The sequence below is a fragment of the Argentina anserina genome, chromosome 1 (assembly GCF_933775445.1).
Source record: "Argentina anserina chromosome 1, drPotAnse1.1, whole genome shotgun sequence".
Taxonomy (NCBI): domain Eukaryota; kingdom Viridiplantae; phylum Streptophyta; class Magnoliopsida; order Rosales; family Rosaceae; genus Argentina; species Argentina anserina.
The window spans coordinates 10314104-10329054 of NC_065872.1; the positions used below are offsets into that span (position 1 = coordinate 10314104).

Sequence of the window (14951 nt, forward strand, 5' to 3'; positions counted from 1 at the left end):
CAGAGTAATTTAGTAATAACCTGTTAATCAATAATGTGAAGATTATGTTTTTCCCGTTATTAGTTTAGTAAATTATTAGCCCTTCTCCAAAAGGGAGTGTGATTGAGCTAATTGCATATGATGTTACATGCCACTCTAATGACTCGATCGTGTGTGTGTATAAAGTGGTAAGTCGGTAAGAAAGTTAGATTGAAGCAGACCTTGAGTAACTCATGAATTGTACGTGTTCTTAATCAAAAAAAAAACTCATGAATTGTGTTGAGAATGACAAGTCGATCGGCTTGTAATCGATTCTTCTATTCAATGAATTTCCAAACCCTATATATATAATTAAACCAGTTACTGAACTCTCTACCTACCTATCTTTATATACGTATAAATACATAGTACGAGGGTGGATTCATTCATGGGCGAGGTTAGGCAGTTGCCTAGGTTGAGTTCTTGACTCTGGGCTTAGAGTGTAGAGTTTTTCATGAGAAAAGCTATGTAAAAATGGCAGAATCCAACGAAGGAAGAAGACGACTTGCAGAGACAGGTTTTTTTTTTATCTTTTACTAATTGAGCCATAACGATGTCATTTCGTGTATTTTCTTTAGAAAAGATGCAAGTTACTCGCACAACTCTTCAACTCCTCAAATCAATATCAATCAAGTCTAATAACTAGGGGTGTAAATGAGCTGAGCCGAAACGAATACTACATTGTTCATGTTTGGCTCGTTTTTATTTGATTGAGTTTGAGTCGGGTTAAAATTTGATTTTTGTGCTTTATGTTCAAGCTCGGTTCGACTTGAAAAAGCTTGAGCTGGGCTCGGATCGGCTCATTTTATTAGATGAGATCGAATTCGAATCGAGTCGGTTTGAATAATACGAAATAAAAAAAATTAATTTAGAAATTAAAAAGAAAATTCAAAATCTAATTTGAGTAATTTCATGGCATCACATAAAATCCATTTTATTTGTAATAAACTAAAAATAACAAATCAAAATCGTTATAGAACTTAAAGTTTTTAACTAATCATTATAGAAAAAAACTTTTCAGCTCTTTCGAACTAATATTATATTTTTAATAGTATTTATCATATAAAAATTATACTTTATATATACTATAAAACTTAATAAGTTAAGCTTAATTAATAAATGAGCCGAGCTTTTAACAAGTCCGAGCTAGCTCGGGATATAAACAAGTCAAACAAGCCGAATACTTGTTGTTCAAACTCGGCTCATTTTCAAGGTTGGACTAAATATTGAGCTCAAACGCGGCTCATTTAACTTTAAGAGCTCAAGCCGAACACGAGCGGCTCGAGCCTACTAACAGTCATACTAATAGCTCAATAGTCTAACAAAGTTTATATGCGTCTTGATTTTCTAAAGACCCAGACCCCAAAACCAAGTCAAAAAAGGGTTCTCTCAAAGTAAAAAAAAGTTCTCCCATCTCCTCGGATGTACAAAACAATTTTTGTTGAATGCTCTCAAGTACTTATTTGATATTCAATAAACTTATTCATTATGTCTGAATTTTTATTTTTTAAGCCATTAGTTATTTGAATGTTTAATCATAATATAAATTAGGTTGTGAGACGTTTTGTCATTTTGATAACTTTGATTGAATTTATTGAATTATTTTTATAATTTAAACACGTAAATATAAATTCTAAGTTGTTATTATAGCAATTGTTAATTATTGAACTTTTCTTGAGTTGATTGAATTGACTGTAAATTTATTATCGTCTCGTGATTGAAAAGTTGTATGGTAATTTTTTCAACGTGTTGGATCTTATTCTCAAATGACAAAAAAACAAATTTCTTTACCTTGACCGGCCAATTTTTCTGGATCTGCCGGCCACTGCATAGTACTCTCCAAAATCCAAATTAGTGCGAACCATCTCTATCAATCCTTCTCTACTATGAAGTAGCCTTCATGCAAGCACGTGATCACCATCATGAGCTTCGTTCTGCTGCCCATTGCTCATCAGAACTTCAGAAGCTTCTGAAACTTGAATGCTGCTAATGATCGAGGGATACAGTAGCATCAGTAAAGCGTTGGTTTCAACTTTCAAGTAAAATGCATATAGATACATAGATATCGATCCTCTCATATATGTAAAACCCTAAAAGAACGCACATTATAGAATGGACGTCGGTATCAGGTAGTTCGTTCTCTCATTAACTTCAACGGATCACTGCCAGTTCCTTCTGGTGTCAATAAATATACGACCATGATCGATCGTGATCATATCTCTCGTACGTATGGTGAGCAAACTTGTTAGGTCAATATAGATGTGTGTGCTTATATAAACGAACGCGTGGAGAGCCTCTATGCGCAGTTTTTTCAGAGACAATGCCAATGTGGCAGCAGCTTGGAGCCTTGGAAACATATATGTACATAAGATCAAGGCAGTCATAAAATCTCCATGAATGGTGTGGGGTTTAGAGCTAGCTAGAGAGCAGTGATTTCTATCAAGTCGTTATCAAAAGTACAAAGGAACGGTCGGCTAGATTATTGAGGGAGATCTGAAAGGAATGTGTGCGACTGCCATCCACAGAAGCGTTGATAGTGTTCAACAACTGGATCGCGGAGCAGATCGATCTCAGTAATTGTGTATATATACATCAAAAGACCTATCTCGCTAGCCATATTATTCGTTCGATTATTGTGGAGGTGTTTGGTTAGAGCATTGGTAGCTAGATGCGTGAATATATGCCGAGTTGCCGACTATGCGTCGCGGGTTGGTGCATGCATGATCGAAATGTAGGTGTGCCAATCCAACATTGAACTTTTAACATAAGTAAAACTAGCCGAATCTCTTAATCTAGAGGACCAGTTCTGACTCGTAGCCAGCCGTCCGTTCCCTCTTCAAAGTGTCTTAGCCTTATCCAAAATCTTTTTCCTCCATCTGAATACATACAAATCAAAACGCATAAACACATCTCGATCTTGCTTGTTCAACCCAAGAAGTTTTCCTTTTCCGCTATAATAATATGATGCGCATATGAATCATTGCTCACCCGAAAAACCAAACCAGACAAAACCAAATGAAATTTAAGTAGGAAATAGAAGTACGTACAGTAAATGTACCAGATAATTGTGTGATCAATAATTCACGAAATGTCGATCACAGTTGATATTGAGTTGTTGCCAAGAAGGTACATGAGTTCTGCCTATGACACAACTCGATCTAATGGCCCATGTATGAAACCACTAATAGCAAAAGGAATGAGTTCATATTGTTTTTAAGCGGATTATCACAACTACAATTTGGGAAATATAGTTGAGTGGTTGAAGGCTCGAATAATTCGATGGATGATGATATCACAGAGCAATATACATGCACCTTTCTTATACGGAAAGAACTTCTCGTACTCTAGTAGTACTTTCACACTAATAGCTATAGTGCAGTGTGCATCTATGATATGCTTCATTCGTGCTTTATCTTGAGTTATCCATTCGCTGCTTCTTTTTTCCTACTGTTATGATTGTAAGGACCATTATATACACTAGAAAGGTTCGAAGTGGAACTTTTGATGAATTTGGAAATCCAATGACCGTTTTGTTTTTCTTTCGTAACATTCAATATCTGATCATGTTCATTCTTTAAATTTCATTCACACAAATTAATATTACATTGTCAAATCGACAACCATTCACGTATTTTGGTTATCTTTATGGAAGCTCAAACATTACATGCTGGCTTTTGTGTGTTAAAACATTGCGATGATCGTTTCTAAAAATAAAAAAAAAATCTATCGAAATGTATTCACGGTTAGTTGAAAATATTGCAATACTAACTCTTATACAACGGTTTGAGAATTCTGAGAAGCTCGACTACATCTAGCAGCCAATCCTGGTTAGTAACTTGTTGAGTTTCTCTTTTTCTTAAATGTTTTATACAAACGAATTTAATGCAATCAAGAAATTTTTTATCAGGTAAATAACTCAGATTACTGCAACAAATTTGGCATGAGATAAATTCACAATCACCCACTTACTTATGCCGCCCGCTGGACCAAATGTTACTCGTCGCAGTCAAGAATTTCAATCATGAAAGTGATGAAACGGACTTACAAATGGAAAAACAGAGAGAAATAACAATTAGTACTTTTTTTATTATTTTGAGAATTTCCTAATGTACTTTTTTTTTTAATTTTGATTGCAGTACAAGGTATGACAGCACCACAAATCAAGAACAGAAGAGCAAGACGAAAATGACAGTGGCGGTCAAATCACAGTATTTACTGCGGTCAATTACTTCTGACGTCGTGTGTATAACTGTATATGGCTTCAGTGAAGATTCCAGAATCCTGATCATGAAGCGGTTATTATTGGCCACCGTAAATTTGAGAATTATCACAGATTTAAAGTTACTGCGTGTAAGTTTTTTTGGAGTAAATGAATAATTACAGAGTACAGCTTTCCCCCACTTATTTGTTTATTAATTAATCATTGATGCTAACTAAATTTTACCATCGCTTTTCTGACATTTAGACTGTCCTGATTAATTACCACTCTTAAACAATTAAAGCATACCGCATACATGTACGTTCGAAATAGTCGAAGTACGCATACACGAAACGTTCGATCTAATCACGTCAAGTCCAAATGCCTATACAAAACCCTAATTTGATTAGTGGTTACATTGCTCGGTCACGTGGTCACACTTGCTTGATACAAGTTTATATCGCGGTATCTAAGTGTGGGTTATTTGACACATATCTATATTTTCTTGCCGGTGGCCGGTAGTCGGAATAATTCATACGCAATTTTCTACTTTCACGACATGCAGTCATCTGTACTGTTTGTATCTTTTGTTTGACACATTTGTTGCGGGTGTAGTTTTTGTACGTAAACGAGCGGGTTAGAGACATTTTGAGTTTATTTTAACTTGTGACCAAGATGATGACGATTGAGCTCGTGAACAACCTAAGTGCAACATCCATATCTGATCACGAGAAGCAATAGAGTTCCTTCTGAAGCCGATACGACGTCTATTGTGTCTGATGTTTTGTCATATGACGTTCGAGGGGCACCTCTGTAATTTAAAAGAATAATTGGTTATACTTGTTGTTTACCAATTAACACGTAATCAAAAGGTAGAAATGAACTAACCAATTAAGATGTGATTTTAAATGGCCGGTCATAAGGTCCCTGGACATGGTTTTAATTTCACTGAAGTTTTTTTTTTTTTTGGTTAAATTTTTCACTGAAGTTTGTATCCATACTTTCCAGGCGAAATTGGCTATTCATGTGTCATTTATTTGGGGCTACACCTACTTTTTATTTTACCCCCAGTCATATACGGAATTGCCTGTAACAGTTATAGTAAAGAGAGAGAGAGAGAGAGAGAGAGCCTCCTGGTTTTTCGGAGAGGCCTCCATACCGACACCCTAGGCTTCGTGTGCAGGCGACGGCGGGGATTCATTCCGTGCTAGCCGAGAGGCGTATTCTGGCACGGGTCTTGTCTTGGTGAGCGAGCAAAGGTTTGTGGTGTGGGTCGGGTCACGAAGGTTGCTTGCGCCATTTTAAGCAGAGTTGCCGGAGTGCCCTTCCCGTCAGTGCTTGTAGTCTGAGGGAGGTTAGTGCTTGATTGCCAGAGAGTAGAAAGAGGAGTGCAGTCATGCGGCGGCGCTAGGGCTTGACTATTTACATCGGCAGATCCTAAGCCCAGTTGTTTATTTGATTGCCAGGTGTTGAGGTCGGCTTCGCTCGGCGGCAATGATGGCCCTCCATTCCGGCCGGCCACCAAACTGTAGCAGAGGTAAAGGTCGGCAATGGGTCAGGCTGGGCCTCAATCATATTTTTCAAATTTTAGGGTTAGGGTAGGCCGGGCTTTCCAATAAAATCAAGACTCCCTCGGGTTTTTCAGGCCGGGGTTTTTGGATGGACCAGGTCAGGCTTTTTAATTTTTATGTAATGTATATCTATTAAGAAGATAATTAGGATGTGGTAATTATTGAATTAAATATAATTGGCATATTTAAGAAATAATTACATATAAAATTATTAGTTTAAAAAATGAATGGGTTTTGAGTGAGTTTTTGGACGGACTTTTTAGGCCGGGCCGGGCTTTGGCCATAGGCTCTAATAGGCGGGGTCTAGGCTTTAAACCCTTAGCCTCTATCTGGTCTTGTGACGGCCCATAAGGTCGGGCTTTTATTGTTGGGCTTTTAACTGGGCCATTGAGCCGCCCACGTTCTTTTAGGTCCAGGAGCCAAATGATGATCTTTAAGCAAAGGCAGTGGGCTCCTAACGAGCATCTGCATATCGGGTACTGTTTGGGGGTGAGAAAGGAGATTGGGCCAATGAGTCCTCCCTCGTTTGGGCCGCTGCCTAGAAGGGTGGCCTTTTGGGTCTTCTTTTTCATTCCTTCTTATGGGCCGGGTTTGATAGGTGCTTTTGAGAGAGGAATCCTTGGAACAAGGGAGGACCCCTATATGTATGTGGTAGGGTCTCACTCATTTTCTTGGTTTGAAAGATACACCTCGGGGTCACATGCCTATGATCAAGTCTCGAGTCCTACCATCATTCCTTCAATCAGCAACAAACATCATGAGCTACCCATTTCATATGATTGAAAAATCAAAGCAACATCATGAATAAATGGAATCTTTTGGATTTGATAATGGGGCGAAATGAAAATTAGGTTTGGTGTTAACAATTAACACAAAATGCTAATTAGTTATTATTATGCTTTGCACTAACTCACTACTTAACCCAAGATAATCAAAAGGGAATTATGAATCAAGACACAATGAGCTCCAAGCACCTAACAAACACCCACATGATGATCACAAGGCAAATAATTTTGCCATCCCAAAAGGTCAACAATATTGCATAACAAAGTCAAAAGGCTCATCACTAATCAAGTTCACTTAATTTGTCACATCAAAACATATACATAATGGCAAATAAAGAATTACAATGATACCATAATGTACCAAATACTAGACTTAATAATGCAATGTTTTTTTCTTTGTTCTCATAATTATTGCTTCCACTAACAGAAGATCATAGTTAAGTAATTACTAAATCTACAAATATATTCCTGCCAAAAGAATTGAATTGAAGTATTCGATTTTATCAAAAGTCAATGTATCTAGTGAATCGGATTTTTAGTTGTTGGATTCGATTGCCTCACCTGAAGAAGAGGATGAATATCATTGACAATTTAATCCGCATTAACCTAGCAAACCATGGAATATATTGCATCTGCATCTTTAATTTTATAAAATAATGTATTTTAGATTTGCAATTTAGTTTAGTTTATCTGATTTGATAGATAAGGCTAGAATATGCGAAAAAGAGAAGATTTTGACATTTTTTGCTATTGTGATACATCTTGCCATCTTTGTATATTAAGTCAGGAACTTATCGTGCAGGATTATGGATGCAATGTGGGAAATATACTAGTTTCATAGACATAGACTATTCCGTTATATATACGAATTTGAATGTCACTCTGAAACTAGAGGGTGAACTTTGGGCACAGAAATTTTAAACGCATCAATTTGTAAGATATTCTCTGTTTTTCTGGTTGTGTCATGTGGAATCAGGTGAACACCGTTACCAGGATCCCAAACTCTTCAAGAGCACATTATGGCTACAAATTTAAATGTGGCTACAACCACATGGGCGGCAGTCAAAGCATACAATATAGAACAGAATCTCGCTGATCAACATGTGCCGAACGTCGCCGCCTGAGACCATTTACAATCCGGAATATAATGCTGAACATGTATCAAGAAACTCGGTGCATACTGATTTGAATAAATATCATTCCCCTTAGATTCTTAGAACATGGCCTGAGGCTTGCTTTGTTTTAATGCAATGCAAGGCCAGATTGAGAACGATGTGCATGGACCAGGTGAGTAGGGATGCAGCTCCGTGGACCGCTCGTCGGGCCTGATAGGTGGTGGTATCACACCCTTCTCAAAACCATGGATTAATCCAAAGTCCAAACTCAACCCAATCAATCAGGCAGATGAAAATGATAAATGCAGAACGGTATATAAGGGCAATCAACTAACAGTGAATAACACATTCATCAGATTCCACAGCTTCAATATCCAGCACGCTATTACATTATGGACTTCACAAACGTTAATATTTTTTGACCAGTTTTTAATAGGTTTCATAACAAACAGACTCAAAACAGACTAATGACAATGAAAATATCGAAACTGCTATCCACCCCGGACATTCACCATGTCAGAGATATCCTCCAAGTTACAACTTTTAAGGCTGGCTCACTCTTTCCCCAAATTCTGATCTTTCACTATAGATAAGGCAACTTGAAGCAGCTGTCATTTTTGGGGATTTGGCTAGTGCCTGTTCTTGGATTTCTCCATGGACCTAGGAGCTAATGGAAACAAAGAAATAGACATTAGGGTAATATCATCACTGAAATCAAAAGTTTACAGTTGGATCGGCAATATACATTCACACATCAATTCTTCCGAAAATACAAGACCGAATGAAGTTGACAATAGAAGTATTAAGCTGAAAGACACGAACTTCAATTATCAAATACATTCTGTCAGCACATATGCTACATCTTTTCTGGTGTAAAATCCAACTTAAATTATAAAAAATAAGGAATAACCAACTTAACTTGTTGTGGGTTATTTCCTAGGTATCTGGGGTTTCCTAACATTATCATTTTGGCTCAAGTGTCCATTTTGATTAAGAAATATATGCTCCCTGTTCAATTTCAATCTTGAAGTGGCACACTGCCTAATTTGGTAAAATTCCCCACATACAAAAGAAATATATAAAGGATGTGTTAGAACTACATATGTATCTCACTACCTGTTTACACCGTCAACATAAACACTATTCGTCATGAACGAAATTTGATAGCTTCCCCCAAAGCATATAATGATAATAAGTCTAAAGTGCAAATATTAGTTTGGGATATCATGAAACTAGAAGGACACACCTAAGCCAATGGCATCAGATCCCTTCATTATCTTCAACCTCTTACATGAATCAGTAAACATCCTGTGATATAGCCAAACTGGAGTTAAGATTGCAGATGCAATACATAAACAAGAAAAGATCATTGATATGAGATGAAAATTATGGCCCATGAGGATTGGAAGATCCATCACACAAGAAGCATTTAAGGTTTTGCATTCTGTTTCATCTTTTCTCCCCTTCTTTCAACTAATTAGCATTTCCTGTTAATCATTACTATTGCAATTTTTTTGGATCTTCGTTGGCAAGGCTTTCTTCATTCATAGTTCATTTGAAAGGCGAAAAGTACCTACTTGAAGTGCTTCTCCACTACTATCACATTCTTAAACTTTTAAGCGTTAGTATATCAAATGATGATTTTGTTTATTCTAAAACTTTAATACATAATGTAGACAGACAAAGCAACTTAAATGGCTTATGCACGACTTCATCTGTGACCAACGTGAACAATGTTGTTGGTTTGTCTAAGACTCAAGCACCTGAGCGTGTTTGTTTATACTTTATACTAATTAACAATAATTATATACAGTCCTTATCTAGAGTGAAGTTTCGCTCTGGATGGGGACCGTAATTATATATATATATATATATAATCACATGTATCTAAAACAATCATGTACAATATAGTTCCAATGAATAAATTGCAGAACCCCCCTTGAACTGGGAACCAAATATGTAAACTGTAAACAGCATATTGTAACATACCTTTTTTGTTCTTTCCCATATTATATATAGCACACCCAACTTGGACACATAAATATATAATGCAACAGTTCTACTAGAAAATCAGGATAACAATATGTATGATGTACAGGGTTAAGAAATATGAGAGATAAGAGACATATGGAGAGACTAAACAAGGAACTTACTCCCATGGGACATCTCCGACAAGCATCCAATCACCATCCTTGTCCTCATATGTAAGCACATATTCTGATCCATGAAGAAGGTCTCTCAGCTTACTCTCACTCAATCTTTCCCTCCCTGGAGCTCCATGGGAGCCATATTGCCCTGAAATCACAATATACTGACAGAAATTGGCTCCACGAAATAAATATAATGGATTGGAAATTTAGCCATCATGGGCAAATGTGCAGCAATTTAAGCAAGATGAGATTAAGGCCACTTATGAGTAAAATTGAACAATTTTTACCAATTGTAAAACAGCTGAACATCTTTTCGAGAGCAGAAGACAACTCTTGATATGTTGCATAGGTTCTCAGATCTACCTTCCTCAGGTAGGGAGCACCATCCATGCTGACCTTGACAAAAATAGCAGCTCGACCAGGTTTTCCATCAACTTCATCATTGTTCTTTGAAGTGGTGGTTAAATTTTTCCTAAAAGATCTTATAGGAGGCCACCCTACAACTTGTGCCCTGCCAAGAATAAAACGCAGATATAGTCAGTTACAAAAATTATCCACAGTAGGTTCACAGTCTAAGAAATTTTATACTTACTTAGCAGCTGGAGCACTGCCATTGTTAGAAGCACCAGCATGGTTCTGGATGGGCCCCTCAGTAGCATTGGACTGATCATTAGAAGATTTGTTCAAAATATCTTTCATCTTGGTTGGCTGAGTCCCAGAAGTCCTGGATGATAGCATCACATTTATTGAGCTCACAGGAAACTTCCCTTGTCCAACAGATTCTGGTGATTCAGAATCAGAACCAGCAGCAGGAAACATCCAATTTCCTTCATTATAAACAGAACTTTTCGCCTCTGAAAATCCATCCATGGTGTCAGAAAATCCCCTTTTGTTTCCTAAAACAACATTTTTCTGGGATGAATAACAGATTCCGTCTTTTGAAGGAAGCAAAGGAAACAACGGCTTCTCATCAAGCAAGCAAAGCTCTGATTGTCTTTCTGGTGACTGGGATCCAGGAAGACCAAGCCTCAACTCTGTAGCCTTAAAATTGAACTTGCTCTTATTTTCCTCTGACAAGCTTGAGACATTGGAGCTGTCAACTGAAGAACAGTCTGACAACCCAAGGTAGTTACGCTCTTTTAGTCCTGAGTTGTTCTGCCCAATCATTTCCATAGAGGCTGAATAAGCTACAACAGATCCATTGCTGTTCCCTTCCCCCTCACCACCCAGCAGTGGTGGAGACATCAGGCTACCAAAGTATAAACTTCACTGCTCGATGAAAACAGAAGTAACCAAATTATCAGATGAGGAAAATTAATATTCAAACCAAAGCATGTCAACAGCTGAACAAAATAGGAAGGCTACATGAAACTTAAATCCACAAAGAGCAAAATAATCAGCCTTCCAGAAATTCTGATAGAGAAGGACATCGTGTATTATTCATCAGAATTTGGCCCACTGAAATAATTGAGACCATGAATAAAGGTTTTTTTGAAGACAAAGTTTCCGCTAAAACAAACAGAAACTTGCAGAAGAACAATGCAATTTTGAACACATAAAAAAGCTCTGGCCAATAGATCTATGAAGAAAAGAGAAAACCCAGCTTGGGCCAGTGGGAACTGATACTGCAAGTATAATCAATAATACAGCCAACATATAATTGTAAGGAATCTGACCACAAACCACCATAGTCCAATTATCAGGTTCACAATGCTTTCAAGACCGAAACTAAGATGCCCAAAATAATTATACCAAACACTGTACACTACGTCATCAACAAGCTTAAGACAGTCCTAAATCTAAAGCAAACAACCAAGATATGTAAGCAGAACTTATACCAGCTATGGAAAAGTGAGATCACCACCAATTAAAAGTTGTAACTAACACATCAAAAATAACAAATTAGTCCCCAAAACGTCAATCTTTAAATATTGAATTAAATTTTTGCCTCGAATGCTACCTATAATGAACTTCTACCCCAAAGCCAAAGAGTCCAGAGACAAATGCACAGTAAAAATAAATAGAACAAACAACAAAAAATAACTGTGTCCTTCTAATATCTATGCCTGAAAAAAAAAATCAAAAAGTTCAACTGGGTTTTAGCAATATCAGGTGACATGAACAAAGCTTCACCCTTTTCTTCAAAAGCTTCAATTTTTATTCACCCTTTCTCTAGTTCCCCCCAAGTTTTCTTAGTAAAAAACTCTACAATCTCACTGTAACGCGAAAGATCCACTAAAAATCACAAAAGGCACAAAATGCTTGACACATTGCTTGAAACACAGAACCCAACAAACACAAACACAAAACAGTAAACACAACAAAAGCCAGAAACACTTGGCTCTATACAAACACACAGAAGACTAAATTCCCAGAACACCCAAAACATACACTAAACTAATCCAGTGTAAAAAATGAAAGCTTTTCAAGAATAGAGGGAGGGGAATATTCTTACCTGAATATTGAGAGAAACTCAGTATGGATGAGACAAAGAAGAAGACGAAGAAGAAGAAGAAGAAGAAGAAGAAGCCCCTTTCTGAACTCGTCGTCAAACAAATTTGGTAATTGAAAGCCAAAAAACCAAAGCTGAGAATGAGAGAGAGAATAAGAAAGAGAGAGGCTTTCAAGGCTCTTCCATTAAGCAGAAAGCAACAAAAGCTTGTTTTTTTAGGCCGAGGAGCTCGAAGCCTGCAATTAATATTTATTTATTTTTTAAAATAAAGAGGAAAGATGGAAGAGAAAGCAGGGGTAAAATGGGGAGTTACTGGGGGGGTTTAATAAAGAGGTTTGTCTGTGAAATACGGACCGGCTGGTTTTGCACGGCGCCGATATGGGACAGGGAGGAGGAGTGAGGTTTACGATTGAGAGGGGTTGGTAGATCTGAGCCGTTGATTAGGTGTATAATTTGTATTTGGGGGTTTATTTTATTTTTCCGGATTTTAGTGTAGGAAAATCGGGGAGTGTGGCGATAGAAAATATGTTCCGGTCGAAAACGGTTGGTTATTTTACATCATAGCAATGGGTTTGACTCCCTCATTTTTGGTTTGATATTTTAATAGGTAACTGAAATTAATCAAATAACGGTTTACCCATTCTAGTTTTGAATAGAATAAAGTTCACAACTCAATAATTATTACAAAAGCAAATTGACATATGTTGCCCAGAAGAGTAAACCACAACGCACCATCCCAGGAAATGCGATTTGATACTTGAAAGCTAACTCATTCTGAATAATAGAAGCAGTAGTTGCCATTATCTTTTTCCAGGGCACCCTTTAGAAACTTGATAACAGCTCTCTCTTTTTTTCTGGAGAATAAATGGGAGTTAAATATCATGAAGCTTGTTCTTTAATTGACGCTATCAGATTTTTGGTTGAGACATAACTCTCGTGTTCCTTTGTCTTTTGTATATAAAATCCTTCAAACATAGTAAATGTAATCGTCTGAATATTTTCAACATAGTTATGAATTTTGAGATATGCATTTGTAAAAATTAAACTCAACGAGTGTATATTTCAAGTGAAGTTTTCAATATAATTTATCAAGATCACGATAAGATAGAAGAAGTTGCTCATTAATGTATCTTTTATATAATGTTTATGAAAATTTTGAATAAAGATTCATAACCTAAAATGAATTAATGAATTGAGCGGGAATTCTAGTAGATAATCTAGCAACTCTCAAATGCTTATGGATGAATTGGAAAACTTGCCATATTTATCCACTTATAGTAAAGTAGCTAGTTTGTTTTCACAGCAATCACTATGAGGAACTATGATATTACACTCTTTATTAAGGCTGGTAAATGGAATTTTCATTATTTTGTTAGCCAAAAATAGTAATTTACCCTCTGCTGCCCAACCAAAAATGTCTCAACTGCTCGGGAAGTCGGGATTACCAACAAGTACAAAGGGCCAAACGGAAAATCTGAAAAATTGGAGTTGGTAAGAGCGACGTAAGGGTCATTCAATTGGGGCAGAGAGAAGAAATTTACTTGATTAAGCAAAAACATTATTTAAATTATTAAGAGAGAGAGAGAGAGAGAGAGAGAGAGTGAGTGATTGGGGGACAAAGATAAACAAGGGAAAGGGCGCGTGATTGGGGGACAAGAAAGCGGCCCTTGACGTCTGTTTGCCGGGTTCTGACGGAGACATCTAACCCGCGTTACCTTTTTCCATCATTACCCCTCTCTCCCTTTGTTCTAAATTTAATTTATTATTGGCATCATCAACCTCGCCAGACCCGGTCTCGCACGCTCGGAGCATGCATGCTCCGGTCCATCATCACCCCTACGTCACCCCTACGTCACGCAGGCTAACCCTACTCGGCCCGGTTCCTCTCTGGGTCATTGGGTGTATTTATGGTTAAAGAGGCATCATCATATGCATGGCTGCTTCGTTTGCTTCATTGCGTCTACTGGATTAGACGGGTGTCTGTCTTTTGTGTCTGAGCTAGGACTACTACTGGGTACTGCTGCTGCTGCTTTGGCTAGGTAGGTCTGATCTTGAGCTTCTGCTATATGGTTGGGTGGTTCTGTTGTCCATTAAGCTAGGGCAGAGTGGCAGAGGAGAAAGGCTAGGCTAGGGTCCGTTCATGCCGTCATGGTCTCTGCTGGAAAACCCGGATTTAATCAGATACAATTTGAAGGGTTTCCGACGTAACATGCCGGACTGGAGTTGGGGTGGCCGGGTGGGGGTGGTTCTGAAGAGACGTGGGTTGAATGGAAGCATCTAGTCAAATCAGGCATGAGAGGGAGGGGTGAGTGGTGATAGTGAAGGACGAGGGTGGGTTGCTATTTTTGAACTTGAGGGGATGACTTCGGCATAGGATGTAATGGACGTATGGGTTTTCTACTTTCCTATTTTGCATGATCAAGGAGGAAAGAGGTTTGTGAAGAAGGATTTGGTACGGGTGCAAATAGCATGACTCTCACACCAGTATGAACGTGACAGAAACTTAGAACGACTAACAAGTATTGCGTTTAGAAATCCTATTCAGTTCGATTGGTTTAATTAAGCTTTGGATGGGCATCTCCTTCCAACAAAAATGAAAGAAAATGAGTCTTCTATGCTCACCTAGTCTAGGTAACTTGACCACCTGGGTACTGAGATTGAG

General features: G+C 37.7%; 1 protein-coding gene across 1 annotated transcript; it reads right to left on the minus strand.

Annotated features, from left to right (window-relative positions):
- Window positions 1-8018: 8018 nt before the first annotated feature.
- Window positions 8019-12443, minus strand: LOC126782652 (auxin-responsive protein IAA9). Its single transcript, XM_050507949.1, has 6 exons — window positions 12293-12443; window positions 10430-11106; window positions 10125-10348; window positions 9841-9982; window positions 8934-8995; window positions 8019-8354 (listed from the first exon to the last, which is right to left on the minus strand). Exons 2-6 carry the CDS (start codon window positions 11080-11082, stop codon window positions 8317-8319), a joined length of 1119 nt encoding a protein of 372 aa, XP_050363906.1. The 5' UTR covers window positions 11083-11106; window positions 12293-12443; the 3' UTR covers window positions 8019-8316.
- Between the last annotated feature and the right edge of the window lie 2508 nt (window positions 12444-14951).